Source organism: Colossoma macropomum, unplaced genomic scaffold (assembly GCF_904425465.1).
Source record: "Colossoma macropomum unplaced genomic scaffold, Colossoma_macropomum, whole genome shotgun sequence".
NCBI classification, from domain to species: Eukaryota; Metazoa; Chordata; class Actinopteri; order Characiformes; family Serrasalmidae; genus Colossoma; species Colossoma macropomum.
Window position 1 is genome coordinate 33,392,088 of NW_023494793.1, and position 21,938 is coordinate 33,414,025.

The 21,938-nt window shown below is 38.3% G+C and overlaps 1 protein-coding gene across 1 annotated transcript in view; it reads left to right on the top strand.

Moving 5' to 3' along the window:
* prex1 (phosphatidylinositol-3,4,5-trisphosphate-dependent Rac exchange factor 1) overlaps positions 1 to 21,938 on the top strand; it is a 118,019-nt gene that overhangs the window by 41,702 nt on the left and 54,379 nt on the right. Inside the window, exons 7-12 of the mRNA XM_036579286.1 lie at positions 1,825 to 1,959; positions 2,424 to 2,539; positions 5,506 to 5,655; positions 12,195 to 12,342; positions 19,341 to 19,441; positions 21,211 to 21,314. Of these exons, the coding sequence (XP_036435179.1) occupies positions 1,825 to 1,959; positions 2,424 to 2,539; positions 5,506 to 5,655; positions 12,195 to 12,342; positions 19,341 to 19,441; positions 21,211 to 21,314 (754 nt within the window). The remainder of the gene's footprint in view (positions 1 to 1,824; positions 1,960 to 2,423; positions 2,540 to 5,505; positions 5,656 to 12,194; positions 12,343 to 19,340; positions 19,442 to 21,210; positions 21,315 to 21,938) is intronic.

The following is a 21,938-nucleotide window of genomic DNA, read 5'->3' on the forward strand; positions in this document are numbered from 1 at the left end:
AATGACAGCTAGATGGCATTTATGACATTTCCTAGCAATGTCAGAGACGTGATAGCTCTAATGTCAAGAGTCATAGCTTCCACTGATTTAGCTTTTACATATAATGAGTGATGTGGCAGGCAATGAATTCAAGGTGGACCCCAGCTCAGAGAGTGAACCAGCAAGCTTTATTATACATACTATTTAACATTCAACTGCAAGGGAAACTCTACTCTACAGTAAGATGATAAGCATACAACCTGGAAACAGCAAACAAATGCAGGGAGCCCAACAACACAACAGTAACAATAACACCAGTAATAACAATGGAAAGATTAATTTAACAATAAAGGATGAACAATGTTCACTCTTTGAGCATGCTGGGAGGGTTAACTTGATCCAAATTAGACCCCTTCCCCTGGACCACTCCAATAATTTGAGACCAAAGTTCTACCATCTATAGACTGATTTTGCTGTGATTTAGAAACTGAGTATGCTAGCTAACAGAATACCAGTAAAACTGCCGTAAGATAGCATACCAGAAAGGCCTGTATGATAGGTCAGTGTATTCAGATATTGGTTAGAATTGACAAGTAACTTGGTGACTATGCTTCAAAGGTGGTCGTCATGTTGGGAAAGGGAATTGGTAGGGAACTAAAACTTACTTTATGATATCAAATAATATGTACATGTAATATTTTATTAACCTTTCTGTTAAAACAATGGGTTATTAATAAGCATTTAGACTCCAATCGAAAAAATTCCTCACTGTCTCTGCTGCAGGTTTCCCAGGTTGTGAAGTCTGAGGTGTTTTCCATACAGATGAATTGGATGAACTATAAAATTATGAAAATATGAAAAACCAATACAGAAGCCAGAGTCTGTCTCCCCTCTAACATCTTTGGCTATCCCCTGTGATATAATATGCTGTATTTATATCCCACTTTGACTTTACAAGGTAATGCCAGTATTGCTAAAAGGAAATATAGTGCTTATTGTACCTCCAAATGCAGTATAGTGCAGTGCATGGTCCTGTATAATTTATGTAGGTTTAAATGGAGTTGAAAGGATCCAGTATGTCCAGCAGATGTCTGCTGGCTGAAAATGCTGCGTACACAGGTAGAATGCCTTCAGTGTAATGTAAATCACCTCTAATGCACAGAGAGTGCAGCATAGGAAGAAAACACGCTGCCAATGCTCTAATCGACCAGTTTGGTCACACCATTGATTAAGCAGCAAAATGGAGTCTGCCATACAGATACACGCCTGCAAAGCATCGACAGTCGCATCCTGTATAGGAGTACGTCTGGAACGCTCTGACTGGATGAAATCAATTATTGACGGTCCAGATCATTGCATATGTCTGACTCCATGACATCAAACAAGTCTTAGCATTTTGGTTCCTGCAGGGACTGGCAGGCTTTTGGAGAAAGGTAGAGACACAGATAAAAAAGACTTTGGCTTTGATTTCTTTATTAATGAAATCAGGCCTTTTCAAAAGAAGGGCCCTTTGTAGAAAAGCAAGCCTCTGCTTTCTGTTAATAAGCAGGTAATTCCACTCATCGCTGATATCAAAAGATATTAACAGTTTAAATAGCAAGACACTTCATTATCTTTGTTATTTTGCTGGAATGTGGACAGGTTCCTGTCAGATTCCTGTCCTTTCATTTCTTCAGAGGAACTAGTCATGTTACATTACTTATGAAATGTCATGTGTCATGGTGACTTGAATCAGTTCAAATTAGCTTATAGGCAGTGTGAATGTCTAATTTTCTTCTCAGAATAGTCACTGTTATCCAGACAGCTTAGTTGATTCCCTGTTATTATTTCCTTTTTTTTTGCCAGGGGACGAAATCTAACGGATATATGTACTGAGCTGCTCCTTCACGGGAATCTGCTGAAGATCTCAGCAGGAAACATCCAGGAGAGAGTGTTCTTCCTGTTTGACAACCTGCTGGTGTACTGCAAGAGGAAGTCCAGGTTAGTCAACCACACAGTCTACATTACTCATACTTCCACACAGTGCCTGAGCTTCTAATATTTACTGGTGCAAGTATATGAAGATACTATAATTAAAATCTGAAACCATGTATAAATTAACCCTTAGCTGTTTGACAAAACATGGCAAAAATGCAAAACATTTCCACAAAATAAGACTGGACACAACAATGGCTTTATCAAAGTGAAGTCAAAGAAAGAAGTATCTCCTCTTCTGCCTTCCAACACAAATTTCATAGTAATTGAAAGTTAACAACATGCACTTTGAAAAGAATTTCTCCACTTCAATGAATGAAAAGTGAGAAATAATTAATGTAGTTCCTACCTGCTTTTGTTATTGGTTAAAATGTGTACTGTTTCCTTTTTAATCCTTTGTTTAAGCGTCTGGGCTTTTCTATTCTTTGAGTAATTGAAGAAGTATGTAAGTTTTCTTGTTAAATGTTCAGAGTTTCTGGGAAGAAGTCCACCAAAAGGACGAAGTCCATTAACGGGCCGCTGTATGTCTTCCGCGGCCGAATCAACACAGAGGTGATGGAGGTGGAGAATGTGGAAGATGGGACAGGTAAGTAACTTCAGCCGCATACCTCTATACTTATGCTGTAGAGTCAAGTTATGGTCATTTGCACAGTATAGAGCTTTTACAGCAGCTAAACCAGGGTGGGCAATATGATGATATGTTAACGTTGTCATGCATTTTTAAATTATTATTGTTTTTTACTGTTAGTTTTTCTGACTGTCATACTTTGTAACACTGAACAATTGCATTTACCATAATAAAATACCTTAAAATAGATGAAGATTTAGACCAGTTATACAGGGCTTGTAAACAACAGCCACCCTTGTATAGTAACTGAAGAAACTGCATATGAAGTAGCTGAATGGATTGCAGCACATTACATTATGTCATTATTTTATTATTATTATTTTTTTTTTACCCCATTTTTATAACCCTTTTTTCAAATGTAGTGTTGCTGTTGGCTGGTGCATTTTGTCCATTCCAACTTGTTCAACTTGTTATATCTCAGAAAATAAAATATTGTTCTGTATGATGTAATATTTTTGCTATATAAAGGGGAATTTCACTAATTTGTCAAAATGTATGGATAATGTAATTATTGAGTAAATGGAGTCATTTAGAGTGGTTTGAAGTGAAATGGTTTACTGTAGAGAAACATACTGACCCAGATTTCTTTACAGTGGTGGTGATGGGAACCAGGAATCGCAATGTCTACTACACAAATATAGCCATTTGATTAACTATCCAAAAAGTGAAAGTAAACCTACACGTCTTATATGCTTTTATATGTGATGTTGATAATTGTAAAATAATGGTAAATCTGGAAAAATATGTTTTGACTGGGGTTTATTTTGCCTTACAGCAGCATGCATGTATCTGTCCAGTATGAGGTGTTTTTTTTAAAAAAAAGCACATTTTAGGCCAAAACTTGTCAGAACAATCCCAAAACAACACCTTAGGCATCAGGCAGCATATTTGTAGCCATTTTTTTATAATGGCTTTGCATGAAGTAGTTCTAAGAGGCATTAAACTTTTCAGATGTGTGGTTCCTATCACCACTGCTGTGAACAATTCTGACTCGATAGGGTTCTCTAGAATAGAGCATCTTGTATCAAACCACTCAGAATGACTGTTTATATTTCAACCATTGAATTATGCAAAAAGTTTTGAAAGATCAATAGAATTCCCCTATAAGGAAAGCCAAACTGAGTTGTCAGTTTATTAGGCACTTGTACCTTGTATCTAAACTCATTAGCTATTTTATCAGGTAGCGCTACCATTTGGGTGCAGTTTGTAAATACAGAATTACTAACTGTAGCCCATCATTTGGCTATTTGAGGGGTTGGCCACTGATACCCACAAATTGCAGGTTATTGTTAATGATTTAAATGGTGGAAATATACTATATGGGTATCAGTGAATTTATGCACTTTGGAGGCTGTGAATATAAGGTTTACTGTCTCTAAAGGTTCACACCCATATCAGCCTCTTTAGTCTGCATGCTCTCGCAGTGCTTTGTTTCCTACAAAAGCCAAACTGAAACATTCAGCTGTCTCTTCAGTTTACGGACATGCTGCTTTGAAGAACAACAACCACAAACTCAGCATTAAGTCTGGAAGCCGTATAGAGATTGGTGTGAAGCCTCATGCGGAGATTATAATCTGAGACACAGATGCCCCTTTTTTCACACCTTTTCTACGGTAGTGCGTTATAGCCACATGCAGGGTGGAGTTCAGCCGTTTAAAATCTCTGCAAACTGAGACTGCTGCTCAGCTAACGGCTCTTTTTCTCGCTTTCAGTGCACCTTAAGTGGCAGGATGACTACTTAATTTCACCTACTTGTACTCTTTTGTCTTTCTCTCCCACGCTTTCAAGTGTGTGCCTGTGGGCATAAACACTTTATTTGCAGGCAAATTTCACAGAAAGCCACTGTTTAAAAAATGTCCACTCATAGCTCATAGGTTATCAAAATACTGCCTCAAACCACACACCACTTTTGCACGCAGCTTAAGTGATCATGATGTGCTGTTGATATACATCATTGATTGTGTGTGTGTCTATATATATATATATATATATATATATATATATATATATATATATATATATGTATATGTGTGTGTGTGTGTGTGTATGTGTGATATATAATATATATAATATAAAGGCAGCTAGCAGGTCCTCATTGTCACAAATATTTAGATGTGTGCTGATGTTCTCCTTTCAATAAGCCTGCTTAGCTAGTCATTTTCAGCACTTTATAGCAGTTCTAATCCTAACAGAGCAATGCTTTGGAAATTCCAAGGTCAGATGCACAAAGGCCAACAGATCTTTCCCTGGCTCACTTCACTCACCTTTGATTAGCCTCTACTACACCCGGCATGCTAGTGGTCAGCTCTCTCCCATCTGACCATACCGGCTAAAAGCCCCAGGTCAGACCTCTTAACATTAAGCCAGCAGCCCATTACACTGCCTCATTCTTTATTCAACCCATTCCACCTCATTCACCTAGTGTCAAATGAGGGATAAAATTGGACTGTGGCTTGAAGGCTGAAGCCTTTACTATACATGGGCTCTCACAGACACACTGTTTAATGACTGTCAAGTTATTTAAAGAGGCGCTGTTCCCGATATCTCCCTTTAATGGGGTTATTTCATTTTTTGCATTTTTCATGCCTCCAAATTGGAAACAAAAGCCTTTTTTCTGTAGCCCTACTTGCAGTCATGCCATTGTTAGTCGTTCTGTTATCATTTCCATACGTGGATCTCATATCGTTTAATTTGTAGAAGAGGAAATTGGCGCTGCATTATAAAATGAATGGAACGAGATCAGTGCGTTGATGTATCTCTTTTTTTTTTTAATGCAGGCTCATATGTCATTCAGTTAAGGTCAAGGAGCCTATTGTGTATCTGCTGTTACTACTCAAGATGGTCCATGTTAAGGGATCGTGATGGAACTTATTGCTTTTCAACCTGTTTGTCTATTTATTTATTTATTTTTCCTGTTCTTTCAGCGGACTACCACAGCAACAACTACACTGTGACCAACGGCTGGAAGATTCATAACACGGCCAAAAATAAGTGGTTTGTTTGCATGGCCAAGAATGCCGAAGACAAGCAGAAATGGCTGGACGCCATTTTGAAAGAGCGTGAACAACGAGAGAGTAAGTGGTTTTATCTTGTTTACTGGCTTTAGTAGTTCACGGTACCTTTCCTGTCTCAGATATTTGAATGCTGTTGTTTCTCCTCCAAGTTCTTCCTCTAATGAATATTCTGATGTTCTTTCCGCAAAACACACATTTCCAGTTTTCAGATAATTACAGATGATTTGGTGTATTTTTGTGCCTCTGAAGAAACATCTGGTACAAAAATGACAGCAGAGTTGCTTTTACATTTCAGTTTCCATTTACAGCATTTAGCAGATGCTCTTATCCAGAGCGACTTACAAAAAGTGCTTTGTTGTCTATCTAGAGAAAGTATCTTTGCTAGTTACACATAGATAGTTAGAGAGAAAGCTAGTCCTGAGCTCAGATATTGCTGGAAAAACAAAAGCCCCTTTTAGAAACCCATATACTGCTAATTAGGGCTGAACAATTTAGGGAAAATATTTAATTCCAATTTTTATGACCAATATTTCAACTTTTTAAAAAATCAAGTTGTGATTATTTTGTAATTATTAAATGAAAGTCAGTTATTTTGGCATAGAAGACCAGCATATGTATTTTTTGTGGCCAAACTGCCAGTTAGGTGTGGTTATGAAATCACAGCACACGGGTGTTCGGTTGTTTCTGATTGATCTGACTGTTCTACAGGCAGTTCGTAAGCACTCTGTGTTGTGCCAGTTCACACTGAAAAACGAACTAGTTCAAAGTTCAGTTCATACTAATGAAAATGAAAATGTTCACGTTTGTAGTTCATTTTTAAAAATTTTGAGTTCGCAGTTCCGCGAATAAACTAGTTCATGTTCATTTGTCTCAATAAATAGGCCAATATTCTTTTTCAATAGAACCTCTTTCTACACATCCATCACCAGCCCAAAAGCATTGCTACTCATAAACTAAATAAATTATTATATACCACAGCCTTTAGGTCAGTAATACTCTCATTGAATGCACTGTTCAACATTGTATGTAAGCTACCTGCTTTCTTGATGTCCGGATGGCTGCAAACCAGTCACCAGTTTGATGAAGGATGGCTTTTCAACCTTACTTAGAGGCTGCAGATCTCCTACAATGTAGCTAGTCCAGTACAAGCTTGTCCACTTGTTGGGAAACGAAGGCAGCAGGTCCTTTACAAAATGCTGTGAGCTTCAGTTGGGTGGGTAATCTTTGTGGTTGTTGCATCGTAGTAGTTAATGATTTATTGTGCTTATAATTAAATCACATGTATTCCACAAGACTGCTTCGATGTTTCAACTCAGTGTGTCGTTTTAAATTCGATGTAGATGTGGCTGACGTCCGGACTTGTTTTTTCAGACCAGCACAATTTACATAAAAACGTGAGTCCAAACTTGTGTGTTCATAAAACACACAAACAAACCGACATGCTCAAACAAACCGACTTCTGCAGTTACATTTCTACTGCTAGCACCAGACATGCTTGGCTGTGTTTATTGAAGCGGCATGCGGCATGCCATAAAACGTGAGTGGCGTTCCCTCTTGCGAGAGTGAGCGCTGCTCGTGTTTACGTTCATTATTTGTAAAGTAATTCGTTCAGTTCAGCGTTCACAAAAAATATGAAAGCATTCAATGAACCCCGTACAAATTGAAAGTTGCACTCTTGCAAATAGCATTTTCTAGAAAAAATTACTAATTTTTAGCCCTACTGCTAATGCACCTACATAAAATATATTACATTTTTGCTTTTACCTCCATCTTTTTGACTAGTGCTAGCCAGTGACAGTAGCTAGTAGAGATGGTATGATACCACTTTATTTTCCGATAATAGTGGTGAAACATTAAAGAGTCATTTCTAGCCTATCCTAGCACTGTGTCATGTGGCTATATATCCTAGCTGAGGTAGTGCTGTAAACTACATTTAGGATGGTTTATTCTCTGCATTATACCTTTATCAACAGCTCTGGCACTACCGGTTAAAATTAAGTGGAGTCAAGTTGACGTCATAACCCCAGAAACCTCGGAGTTGTGCATCCCTAACCAGGGCTGTTGGAACAAGTTGCACTCCTGCCCCCTCATGTATACAATTACAAAATAGTTGAATGAAAAACCTGCCAGTTCAGCTGTCAGTTGTTCATTGTAAATTAAATGAACTTTTTAACCAAAAGCATGGGTATTTATGTATTTGTTGACTAGTGGTTAATCGGTTATTATTTACATCCCTACCTAAAACTGATACCTGATACAGATCAGTACAATCTCTAGTATCTAGCTTTTTGCAATTAGTTAGCAACACCAGCTAACACTAGTTTATTAGACCCAAAGACAATTTAATGCACTACCATTCCACCTCACACTGGTGACAAATGTGCATACTTTTTATGTATGACAAAAAGGGAATTATTTTAGAGAGACTGCGAGTCATTGTTGGACATGGCAGTCTTACATGTCAGTATTTTAATCAGTATTCCATTCAGTGCAATCTTAACTAAAGTAGTTTATAGAGGAAAAACTAAGTAAGCATGAAAAAGCCAAGTAATTTGGTTTATCACAAATTGAATAGCTAGATTAACTAATTACTGAAATAGTCATTTGCTGCAGCTCTAATTAAATGTAATTGTTTTTTTATTAGAATAAAGGACTGTCTGTGGTGTATTATGTATCCTTTTTTTCTCTTTGTTGGTCTCCTCTATCTAACATGATTTAATGGATTATTTTGTTGTTTTCCATGGAGGATTTGGAACACCTGTCTTACATTGGCCACCTGTTCTTGTTTTTGTTTGATGTTTGTTTCAGCAGTGGAGTGCACTGATTCTGAATGTTATCAGAGCTATAAAACAGAACCGGTTACAAAAAAAAACACTATCAATTCAGAATGATATATCAGAAGCTGTTGGTTTCTAATTGAAAATTCTGAACAGTCTATGCATTTAAAGCTCTCAGTTTAAGCATGATAATTTAAGCGTTAAGCCTTAAGGCTGTACATTGCGTTTTGCTTTGGCGTAGGGTTTTTAATGGGATGGATCATGTTTCGGCCGTTTGAAATGGAGCCCAGGCCAACAGGTGCCCCATCAGTCACACCTCTCCCTCTCTTTTTCTGTCTGAGGCCTCAAACCTCTGTGGCTTTCAGACATGGCTGTTAATTACATGTTCCGCTTGAAGCTTAGCTTGACATGCTAAAGTGCTACCTTATTTTGACAGTCTGTCCTAGTGCCTCCTATTCAATTATAATCAACCCAGTGACACTTTAGCCCAGAGAAGCAGTAAGTTAATGCAATTATGCGGATCAACATCTGTCGCTTGAAGGCATGTGTTGCATGAAAGATTTGTGCTGACAAGACATCTTAAGGAAGGTGTCCAAGCACTAGAATTCCATACTTGCAAGCCATAGACCTTAATGATGTGGAACTGGGCCATTCACGCTTTGGAATGTTGGCTAGCACAGATTGAAACAGCTACTTTCTAGACACAGTAGCACTTCTTGTGAATGAACACAAAGGCTTATACCAACTTACTTTGGTTGCTGGAAAAAGGGCCTGCAAGGGTCAGCTAGAGGTCATATTACATTAGCAGAAGTCTTACTTTTTATTTCCTGATGTAACAGTGACTTAGCAAAGATTGGCTGCTTTATGGTTCGTTATAGTGATTAGAGTGAGTTTGAGACAGCTGTAGAGGGGTAACTGTGTCTCTACCGCCTCCTCAAACTGCATTTTGTTTAGGTCAGCTGCTGTGGGGGAACTGGGAGCTCCTTGTGGAAGTGTATGGAGGAGTCATTCCAGCTGGTACTTAGGTGAAAAATCCAACACAATAACAGTGTCTCAAAGCTAAGGCCGCAGTCAAAGCAGGGAAGACCTTTCTAGCACTGGTATACAAAGGCTCTTCTTCATGCACATAAGACGGCCTGAGCAGGCTGTGCTGACATGTCACAGCTTACTGATGTAGCAGTGTGACACGCTTAAATCGTATGTTTAAAAATGCTAAAATTATAATTTATACTTCATTACAATTCATTTACATTTCATTACAAACTGGTGGCGCAGCATCTTTCCACTCACGGCTGTTTCTGCCATTTTTCAAATTGTTTTAAGCTGTGCATGAAGGATTGTGGGAGACTGAAGGTCTCAAAGGGTACACCAGCTGTGTCCTTTGATTTCTCACAAAAGAAGGCTGCATTTCTCGGCTGCATCCAAAGGGTCCTACAAAATAGAATAGCCTTTAGTGATGAAGCAGCCAAGAAATGTAGCCTACCTCCCCTGCAGCCTAGGCTTTGAAACGCAGCTAATATAGATCTCCAATGAGCAGTTTCCCTACCGTTGCGAGGTAATCCCCAGTGATGCCTCAGACATCTGTGGCCAGGAGTCCAATTCTCAATGCTCTCTCAGCACGATGTTAACTGGTGTGGGTGTCTGCTAGCTGACAGTTAGTGTTCTCCTTCAGATGTGTTGAGCTGCATTAGCGGCAGTTCTAAAAGATGCATTGGCTGGCTTCACTTGTCTCAGAGGAAGTGTGTACTAGCCAATTAATCCAAAAATAGTCAATCAGTCAAGGCATTTTGGTGTATGAAGTTTGCTTCTTTAATTTTTCCCTGGAGCTACAAGGTTAATAAAGCTAAGTTATAGAAACTATACCTGACCAATTAGCATTGTAAACTGCATGCCTAAATCATCACATACTTGCTTCAAATTGTGTTGAGTTCTTCATAGATTTTCAGTAGGCTTTCTTATCTGGTTTCCTGCACTGTATAACACAGTGCTATGTATAATATTGAACAAAAGTATGGACTAAATATAGGTTTCACAGTATTCTTTGTAAGGGGAGTTTTTTTTGCTAACTGTTGCTTTAAAGTGCAGATTAAGAAGTGTCTATTGTGGCTTTAGAGCCAGCACGCTGTTAACCTCAGTGATTCTATTTTTATTTTATCTGTGTCCTCAGCTGACAACCATGTTTTGTGCTAGTAGCCGGATGCTAGGCCAGTTTCTGGTAATGAACATGTGGCTGCTTAGCTTGCAGCTCTCGCTGCTGATGCACCTTAACATAGGTTTTGGGCAGTAATTTGTTTTGGGCTGTTAGTTCCTTCAGCCCTTTTTTGCGCCGTGGTAACAAGGCCTGTAGTTCTGGCATCAGCAACACCAATTCACTGACTGCTAACCATGCACAGGATACTGAAAACAAGAATGGCCCTTACCCTACCTGAAGAAATGTGAAGTAAACAGCTGCTTCCTCTCTCTCTCGCTTGCTCAGCCCCAGCTATGTGCTGCTGCTGTCGGCTTTCTGCTTATTTCCCTGTCTTTGGCCTGGGTTAAGTGCAGCTACTGGGCAAGTTAGCAGTCAAGTTGACATGGTATATTTTGTAGCACTTCAGATTCTTTCACTGGGTATTTCTTATGGCGGCTTTGTGCTTATTCTCTGGTGCCTTTAAAAATGTTGTTTTTTAGCATGCACTAGCTATATTTAGCTTCTTCAAGTACTTGCTCCTGCACATGCTAACAGCACATTGTTAATGTATTCTGCTAAACCATTGTTCCGTCTTGATGCCACATGATAGCACATGACACCACATCCACTTGGGAGAAAGGGAACCCAGGTGGGCGTGCGTGTGTGTAGAGAGATAGAGAATGTTTTATTCCTTGAGGGTTTTGGCTCTTGAGACCTGTGGTTATCATCATTCACCCGAGAGAGAGGGAGAGAGAGAGGGAGAGAGAGAAATCACAGCATATACCACAAAAGGAGATAAATTATGATGTTACCGATAATCTTACCCAATTATCAACTTAATAAAGTTCAGCTGCTTGTGGAATTTTTAGCAGACCATCATGCATCTGCTTTAAAGGGACAGCATGCGAAAAATAGCATTTGCACAAATTGTAGCTAACATGTTTGGTGTCTTAGGTTTGCTTCTTTAGCTTTGCACTGGTGTCATAAGGCTAACGTAGCGAACAAGTATTGGCTTGTTAGTTACATTAACATTTGCAAAAACTGCACATCACATGCTTTCTTCAAACTGCATCTGGTTAAGTAATCTCAAATAGACCTATTCAAGTGGTTTTGGACAGTGTATGTAGTACAGTTACCTAACACGGTGATTTACTTAGCTTAAGAGTCCGGGATTCAGGATGACTGTTTTAGCTGTGCTACAGTTTGTAGCAAACATGTCTCAGTTCATGAACTACAGTTATAGTGTTTAATTCCAAAATTTTCTAGATCCATTTGTAACAATTTTGGATTTTACAAGTTTTTAAAAAGAATAACAGCTGATGTGTAATAGAAAGAACACTTTTTATTTATCTAATTAAAGTGGTGTTAATCAGAATATAGATTTGATGTTTTTCTGTGTGTGTAAAGCCCACTCCCAACAATGTATATCATGGAAAAAAATTGGTGGTCTTTTAATGTGTTTTGGCAAACATAGTTCTCTGCCACTCTTTGCCACAAAACAATACAACTGCCCTCATATGTCTCTTGTCCGTCTAGCAAATATTTGCTGTCCTGTATAAGGCTGAGAACCATTCATATGATATATATACACACACACACACACACACACACACATATAAGGTTTAAGTGTCCTCCTTTGCGTTGTGTGGCAGGTCTTAAGCTGGGGATGGAGCGGGATGCTTATGTAATGATCGCAGAGAAAGGAGAGAAGCTGTACCACATGATGATGACCAAGAGCCGCCATCTTATCAAAGACAGACGGAGGAAGCTCAGCATTGTGCCCAAGTGCTTCCTGGGAAAGTAAGTCCAACTTCTACACAGTTTGAGTGTGTTTTCAGGTGATAACTGCTAGATTGTTTGAGGCACTAATGTGTAGTGAATTTTTACATTTTAGTCAGAAATGTTTAATTTTAGTTGCATCTGCATCTTCCCAACAGATATTTGTCTCTCTCTGGATGTAAAGTGCTATGAAAAAGTATTCGCCCCTTCTTGATTTTCTCTATTTATACGTATTTGTCACATTGAAAGTTTTTAGATCTTTAAACAATATCAAAGAGAACTTTTTAAAACACAATACATTTTTTAAAAATATTATTTAATTAATTCAAGAAGCAAAGACATCTGACATGTGAAGTACCCATGTGAAAAGTAATTGACCCTTAAAATAAATGTACTTGTTCCATGACCTTTAGCAGCAGTAACTGCAACCATCACTTCCTCATCACTTCATTTGAAATCAGCCTTTTACATCATTGTGGAGGAATTTGAGCCCACTCTTCTGTGCAGAAATGCTTTAATTCAGATATGTTGGTAGGTTATTGAACATGAACAGCTCATTTAACGTCTTGCCGCAGCATCTCTATTGAGTTTGACAAGGCCGTTCCAAAACAATGATTTTGTTTCTTTTCTTTTAAGGTTTCAGATGGATTTGCTTTTGTGTCTTGGATGATTATCTTGCTGTGTAACCCAGTTATGTTTCAGCTTCAGCTCATAGATAGATGAACAGACACTGGGCCTCATTCACCAATATCTTCCTAAGTTTTTTCTTGATTTTGTTCATGAGGAAGGTCCTAAGAAAAAAGTCTGTGTCAGATTCATGGCGTGTTCTTAAACCGCAGAATTGTTCACACCTTTGTGCTCTTGAGTGTGTGTAGATTCTGTTCTTACCTAAGAACAAATCCCAAATAAGAAAACATTTTTGAATGTCAGAATCTTTGCAAGAAACTGCGCAAGTGGATTTGAAGAAATTTCTTATCAAGAACAGTTGGTGAATGAGGCCCGCTGTCCTTATGAATTCTCAGATACAGAACAGAATTCCTGGCTCAATAAGTGAGGCTACTTTCTAAGTGTGGACCCTGTTATTGGGAGAGTTCGATCTACGGCACTGCTACAGCTAGCCGGCTGTGTTCAAACAGCTGAATCTCATTATCAGTAGAATTTGGTTAATTTGCCTGTTGAGTAACTAGGGAGTGGTCACATTTTTTTGCAAGGGTGATTTGCATGTTGGATAACTTTGCTGCTTGAAATAATGAAATAGTATTAAAATTTGTGTTTTGATTTTGGTAAGGATTTTTGTCTTATTACAATTTGTTTACAGATCTAAAAGCATTCACTGTGGCAAATATGCAATGATGAATGAGAAAATGATAGAGAAAATCTTTTTTACGGCAGTGTAATGTTTTTCAGTCTGCTTTTTAAAGGTCTTTAAGTCTTCCTGATGGTCTCTTGCAAGTCAGCTTACATCTGAGAGGCCTCCTTAGTGAACACTTACACACAATGCTTGTAAATGCTTTCCCAAGCTCAGTGCCAAGCACCCCATCAGACACAGGCATTCCCAGCAAACATCCTTCATTAGAGAAAATTCACCATTCAGTACTGCTCACCATCTCTCTCTCACTCTCTCTCTCGCTCGCTCACTCGCTCTGTCTCTCTCTCTCTCTGTCTCTCTCTCTGCTGTACTCATTCTCACTCACTTTCTCGCACTCACAGTCTTTCAGCAACATGAATGAACAATGGAGGCTGTGCAACACCCATTAAACTCCCAAACTCTGTGTGTGTGTTTGTCCTCTCCTCAAGTGTGTTTGTGTGTGATTGAGATTCCTCACAGCAATTAAAATTCCCCCTTTACTCTGACTGAGAGCAAAAAAAGACAAATTCTTCCCTTCTTCTGCCTAAGTTCAGGGAGTGAGTCTAAGCAGAAGAACACAGAAAAAGGGAGCTGATCCGTTCAATGTTTGACAGATACAAAACAACTGTCTATCCACTTTTATCATTTTAATTCATATCTTATTATAATGTGTGTTGTAAAATGTGTATTGTTATGTATGAATTGTTTTATTCTACCACGTCATGTACTTGTATAAAATATTGTCTGGCATTCATGAAAAGTGCTATGAAAAAGCAGAGGCCACAGCTGGGCTCCTGCAGGCATTGTAGTCCACACTGACTAGATAGATTTCATGTGTGTAACTCACAGCAAGATTCTCTCCACACTTCAGCACTACTTCATCAGGTGCAGGCAGCTCTCAGTGCTGTTGCCTGAGCGTCACAGACCTTTTAACAGCACCAGTCACTCCAGAGACTTTAGCACACCAATCACTAGTAGATGTACAGTCATACGAATTCACACACATACTAATGGGTGTGTTGTTGTTTCACTGTTTGTTTCTCTCTCTCTGTGACTTTCTCTCTGTTTCATAGAGAAACAGGGTAAGAGAGAATCTATTTAATAGACCACCTCTCTTTGTTTCATAAGCTCTCTTTCTCTGTTTCATAGACTCTCTATCTCTGTTCTAAAGACTCACTGTTACATAGACTTGCCTTCACTCTGCTTAATAAACTGTTTCAAAAATCTGTTTTATAGACTCTCTCTCTCTATTTCATAGACTCTCTCTCTATTTCATAGACTCTTTCTCTGTAAACTCTCTTTTATACGCTTTCTGTTTCATACACTTTCTATTTTTCATACACTATCCTTCTCAGTTTCACAGATTAGACTGTCTCTCTCTGCGTTTCATAGACTCCCTTACTCTCTTTCATTGACTCTCTTGCTCTCCATTTCATAGTCTTTCTCTGTTTCATAGACTCTTTCTTTCTATGTTACATAGACTCCCTTTATCTTTTATTGACTCTTTCTATTTGTTTCATAGTCTTTGTGTGTTTCATAGACTCTTTTTGTCCCTATTTCATGGAATCTCCTTCTGGTTCATAGACTGCCTCTATTTTATAGACTCTTCTTCTGTTTCATAGACCCTCCTTCTGTTTATAGACTCTTTCCTTCTGTTTCATACTCTTTCTCTCTGTTTCATAGACTCTCTTTCTCTCTGTTTCAAAGAATCTCTTTCTCTCTGTTTCATAGACTGTCTTTCTCTCTGTTTCATAGACTCTTTCTCTCTGTTTTTCATAGAATCTCTTTCTCTCTGTTTCATAGACTCTTTCTCTCTGTTTTTCATCGAATCTCTTTCTCTCTGTTTTACAGACTCTGTTTCATAGACTTTCTCTCTCTGTTTCGTCAACTCTGTTTCGTCAACTCTGCTTCGTCAACTCTGCTAGACTTGCTTTCTCTGTGCACAGACTCTGTCAGCTTCATAGACAATCTCTCTCTCTCTGCTTCTTGAACACTCTCTTTCTGTTTCACATACTCTATCTCTGCTTCGTAGACTCTCTGTCTATCTTCTTTGTTTCTTACATGGACTTGCTCTGTTTTTTTCATTGTGCTATCTTTTTTCTGTTACACTCTCACAATCTCTTTTGTGTTACAAAGACTCTCTCTCTCTCTCTCTCTCTCTCTCTCTCTCTTTCTCTCTCTCTCTCTCTCTCTCTCTCTCTCTCTCTGTTGAGGTGATTTACGGGAATGAGTATTGCCCCCCCCCCCAATGTTGTCCTGATAACATTGTTATTTTTAACTGCTGCTGTGAAAAAGGTCTTTTATTAGCAGTGATGATAACATGACCAAACTTAGAGTGTCTTAGAGAAACACACACAGCTTCTGTTACTTGAATGCAAGTTTCTGACCCACAAATCTGTAATCTACCTCTATACTGCGGTAACGCTTTATCAGTCTCCTGCTCTAACACGCACACGAATAGCTGCATATAGATTTTCTCTCATATACACCTTTGCCCCCATATGAGACAAATGTGTGTGCATGTGTGCATTAGCTGTGACGAATATTAATGAGTTACATAAACACTAATTAATTCCCTCCAGGGATGCCTGTCTCTCTCCCCTGCCAATCTGAGTTAAAGGCTTACGTAAGCGCAGCAGACTCGCTGTCTTCTTCTCTCCTTTTGGATTCAGTGGCCTCTCCCATGTGCATCACTGCCCTTCACGTCACTTGGACTCCATGGGGACAGTTCTGGAGGACTGTCCGCGATTATAGCTTTGTAACTCCCCCAAAAGAACTGCCTCATGTTGTTAAAAGCATGAGTGAATTTTATATCATGTAGTTTTGTTTATTGCTAATGTTAGCTCCATCCAAATCTGCCATGTTGGTAATATTTATGTGCTGCGTTCTATCACTTCAGTAAAGATTCTGTCGCCATTTATAAAACAAACCGTAGAAGTTACCCCTGGGTATTTCAATCCCATGCAGATCAACATGTCTCTAAATGTTTGATCATACCCTGTGGGGAAATGTTTTCTTAAGTGTGAGGGCACTCCCTCCCTCCCTCATTTTAAGTGGAGAAATTTAATCTATTAACATGGAACTTGTGAACTGACTGTAGATGAGTTATCAGCAGCAACCAAACCCCCTGTGCCCTGTACCTGACAAAACGACCCCAACAAACAGCAGTCTGGTGCAGTACACCCAGAGCTTCAGGCAGGAAAAAATGGATATTCTGGTCTTTTTGGCTAAAAAGAAACAGGCCTGGAGATGAATTTATAGAAAATTTATAGAAAATAATTATTAGTCAGAAAAATTGCAATTAAATATTTTGCCCAAATTGTTTAGCCATTCCCACTTTCATTATTTATTCCAGAATTCTTATGTAAAGTTGCGCAAATCGATCCAAAACATTGCAGACATTCATTAGTAAAATTAAACTGCCTCACTTCCCCCTGTAAAACTCATCTTGTCTAACTGGTATTACTGGTTGACTTCATCGTTTGTGTTTGCACGTTTTAGAATTTGTACTTTGCTTTTATTGTTCACATCTAATATTTGATGAATATTGTGCATCTGAAATCAAAAACTTCAAAATTTTAAGACTAACATTCTCAGAAACAGTCTAAAAATGTTAAGACTAAGATTCTCTGTAAATTGTGTATTTTATCACAGTTAATCACAATTAAATGCATTTATTGTTAAAGAGAATTTCTTTTCTTTTCCATCTTGTTATGACTATACATGTAAACAAGCATCATTGGAATGTGTTTGATACTCATTTAACATAATTTTATGTGCAAGTTCATGTTGAATTATGTGAATAAAGGGTAAACATGAATAGGGTGAATAGGCTTCTAATAGTTTTTCATAGTTTCTTTGATGTCCCTAAAGAGAACATGTGATTGTGTTTAGAATAGTAAGTACTGCTGCTTTGATCAAGTGTGTAGTATCTCTGTCTGAACAAAATCTCATATTCTTAAAAGTCAATAATCCAATACAATCCTGAAGTAAATCTAGTCCAGAGTGGCATACTCTCACACTGTGTGATGTGATGATATTAGCTGTGTGTGTTTCCTCCTGTTGTGTCGTAGAGTGTTTGAGTAGTTTGAGCATGTTAGCCCAGTTTAGATGCTCGTCTGAAGTGAAGTGCTCCAATTAAAGCAGCACATTTTAAAGTTCAGTAGTTTTTTTTAAAGAAAAATATCGACAAGTTCATACTTCTGGAGGACTGTTATCTTCTTTTATTGGCTTTTAGTAAAGCAAGACTCACTCACTCACTCACTCACTCACTCACTCACTCAGTCTCACATCATACACACAAACACACACACAGGCACAATCTCTCACATTTACTTAAAAGTGCTATAGCAATTTTCACATTATTTATTCTGGGCAAATTCACACTGTTTCTCACACATATTGGAGTCCTATTCACGTTCTCCCCAGGACTGCTGTCACCAACCCTGAACTGTGCCATCACTGAGGTTTCCTCATTGCTCTATTTTCAGTAAAAGCAGACACCAGTTTAAACCAGTTAAATAACATAACCAATCAAAGATTTGTTTAATCTTGATTGATTACTGTCATTAACAGTGATGTCATCATGAGCTGGATGTAATTAGCCGAGTCTGTTAAAGCTTGCAACGGCACAGCACCTTTGATCTTTCGGGTCCCTTTGATCCGTTAAGCCACTTTGATCTGAAGGTTTAGGAACTAAACCTTCTTGTGTTATCTGATACTCTGTAAATACATAAAACGTTAGGTGCCAATGCTGCGCCACAGGTGGCAGTATCTCAGAGTGATAGTTGGGCAGAATTCTAATTTACACAATTTCCTCCTTACATCATATGTCTATCAGCCAAAACATGTTTAACTTTTAGAGTTTTGCACTGGAGCCATGAGGCTAATGTACCTAATGTCACAGAAGCTTAAACCCGACGAGTCAGCATCAGATTACATGCCTTAGTGATCACACACTTGCCTGAAATTGGGTTGAGCTGTTAAGTGATCTCTAATAGACTTAGTATGTGGTTTGACATGTTATTGTTGACATGCTGTTATTTATAAAAATGGAGAAAATTGTGAAAAAAAGCAAACTTGAAACACCAAACATGTCTTGGCTAAACAGCTAGGAAGAACTAGAAGAATTTTGAGAAATACCTGTCTGATAGCTGCCAAAATTGCAGATAATGTTGCTATGGGAACACAAGAAGATGATCGAAAGCACATTTCTACTTGAATCTTTTAACTATATAAAATATCCATGGTACATTATACCGGACATTAGGTTGTGTCCTGCCATTTCCTACTTCTGGAGTGTAGTCGGGAAAATCTAAATTAGATTTTCTCATTGAACTATCACTTTACAGCAATGCTGTTGGAGTTTTTAAACACTGTATCCACTCACTGTCCACTCTATTAAACACTCCTACCTTGTCAGCCCACCTTGTAGATGTAAAGTCAGAGACAATAGCTCATCTGCTGCTGCACAGTTTGTGTTGGTCATCTTCTAGTCCTTCATCAGTGGTCACAGGACAAAGTGCACCTATATAGTAAGTGGAGCTGATAAAATGGACAGTAAGTGTAGAAACATGGAGGTGGTCATAATGTTATGCCTGATCGGTGTATACGTATATGTGGTGTTCTGTGGGGGCTAATGTGGAATTTGTGTGTGTGTGTGTGTAACCAGTGAGTTTGTAGCCTGGCTGTTGGAGACGGGAGAGATCAGTAAACCAGAGGAGGGTATCAATTTGGGTCAAGCACTGCTGGAGAACGGCCTCATCCACCATGGTAAGAAATCCCTGCTTTCTCTTTCTCCAGCTTTTTATGATATAACACTGCCGTCTCTCTCTCTCTCTCTCTCTCTCTCTCTCTCTCTCTCTCTCTCTCTCTCTCTATCTCTATCTCTCTATCTCTATTTCTCTCTCTCTTTCTTTCTCTCTCTCTCTCTCTCTCTCTCAATGAATGTCATTCTTTTGTGTATTTAATTACAGTTAATTACATTTGTCTTATTTCCTGTAATTTATTTTTATTAAAAGAAGTGCATTTTGTCATAGCTGTATCAGTGGACAAAAATAAGCTTAATCAGAAAGCATGTATTCATGGTCATTTTCAGAAATTTCGTTTCAATGACCAGTGACTCCTCTGTGACTGTAGCCTCTCATTCTCAAACTACCATTATTAGTTTGCTGTATGTCGATTTATCCATGAGCACTGTTGGGCGTAAGCTGCCGAATAACCGATACTGCTGCATCAGCAGTGTGTTTTGCTTGTAAATGATACACGGACTCAACGTACTTCAGGTATAAACAAATTTACAACATTACGTTAGCTGGAAATAACTGTAATCGAGAGAGCCATTTAACTTGGAACTTGCCACTTAAAAGCTGTATAGGAACGAGGGGGCTACAGTTGCCACAACGTGAGGGTGGCAGGGCTTTAGGGTGGAACTATTGGTAGAGTGACACTGATTTAAAAAATAGTACCATTATTAATTTATTGCGTTAATGAGTTAATTTTAACACTGCTATTAATTATGTCATTACAGCATTAATTACGTAGTTACATAATTATATTTACATTCGATTTACATTCTGTATTGACAGGTTTAAGTTGCCACCTTCTTTTCACTTGAATAAACAATGATAAAAACATTGACAAAATGTAAAGGCTGTTAATTACTTCTTATCAAATCGATATCAATGCGTCCCGTTTACTGTAATATGGATTGAAAGTTTAGAACCCACACTTTCGGCTAAATTTCTCTGCATCTTTCAATGAAGTACAAGTGAGAAATAATTTTTAAAAATTAAAATGCTATCGCCAGTGACAACTGCAAGGGTTTAAACAAATTTTTGATTGTGTTGCTTCATCAGTCTTTTCTCCGGCTGTTTGACATCAGAGATTGAGACTGAAAGCTAAACAGAAAAGAAAAATAGAATATTTGTCAGATTTGTAGACTCTCCCAAAGCATAGGCTTGTATTTTATGACTGTTACCTGAGCTTATCATATGATTTGCTGTCAGTGCTAGCAAGTGGGCGAGTGGTGACGGAGAACTACATGGCCATGAATAATGGATGAAATGAAGTGTTTACCTTATCCCAAGCCTGAGCCAGGGATAATAACATACCCCTGCACCGACATCTATTCAGCAGGAAAGGGGGACTGGTCCATATGTGTGGGGTAGAGCTACAACTCTTGCAGTTCTGTGAAATGCTGCTTATTCCGAATGGGATTGGAGAGAATTATTCTTGTCAAACAACAAAGCCGTAATATCAGTAAGTGGCCCTGGTGGCAGGGATTCAGGAGACATGCAAAGTCACATTGACACTGCTGTTAAACTGAGGTGTTATTGACTTACATGGATTTGTAAAGTGGTATAAATATGATGGTTATGTTTGTATTCATTTTTCAAATGGGCCTTACATTGTAAGGTGTGGGTGGTCTAAAAGCAAATCAACAAATGCATGCACCTTTTGTATAATGACAGAATAGAGCGGCAGATATAAAAGAAGACCCTGTTGTTCTCAGCGTAAGAGGTTTTTTGGCTCTTTTGTAGTGTCGGATAAGCACCAGTTCAAGAATGAGCAGGTGTTGTATCGGTTCCGCTATGACGACGGCACCTACAAAGCGAGGAGCGAGATGGAGGATATCGTATCGAAGGTATTACTTCAAACTACACCTGCACACAAAACATGAGCTGCCCTTTACATTGTGTCAACATTTCATGAAGAATGAACTAAGAGGAATGGTCCATTACTTAAATTAATTGTAACAAGATTTAATTTCAAGAAAGTTTAATAGTTACCCTTGGTCTGTAAAGTTGTCATTTTGGAGAGTTTTCTAACATAATACATGTTTTTTTCTTCTCTCACATACGTATTTTTGTGTATTTAAATCGAAAATTCAGCATTTTAAAGGACCATTATTCCAACACTCACCAAAAAGTGTTTTTTCAAGAATTTGTTTTTTGTTTGTTTCTTTGTTTTTATGAATATTGCTTTCAAGTAACATTTGGTACAAAGATTTTTGCTCTGTATACTAGAAGTCATTGAGTTATGTGTTAAAATTGGTCTTTTACAACCACAAACATTAATAGTTGTGAGTTGTGAATGAGCGTTTTAACATATTCGCCGAAGACTTTGAGCATAAAACCAATATTTACCTGTTAGCTTGCTGGCTAGCATTGGCTTTAATTACCCATGTAACAGCATCCAGGAGCTCAACTTTCATAGAAAGTAATGGAAACGGATGCATTAGTACTCCCAACATTCAGACAGTGGCACA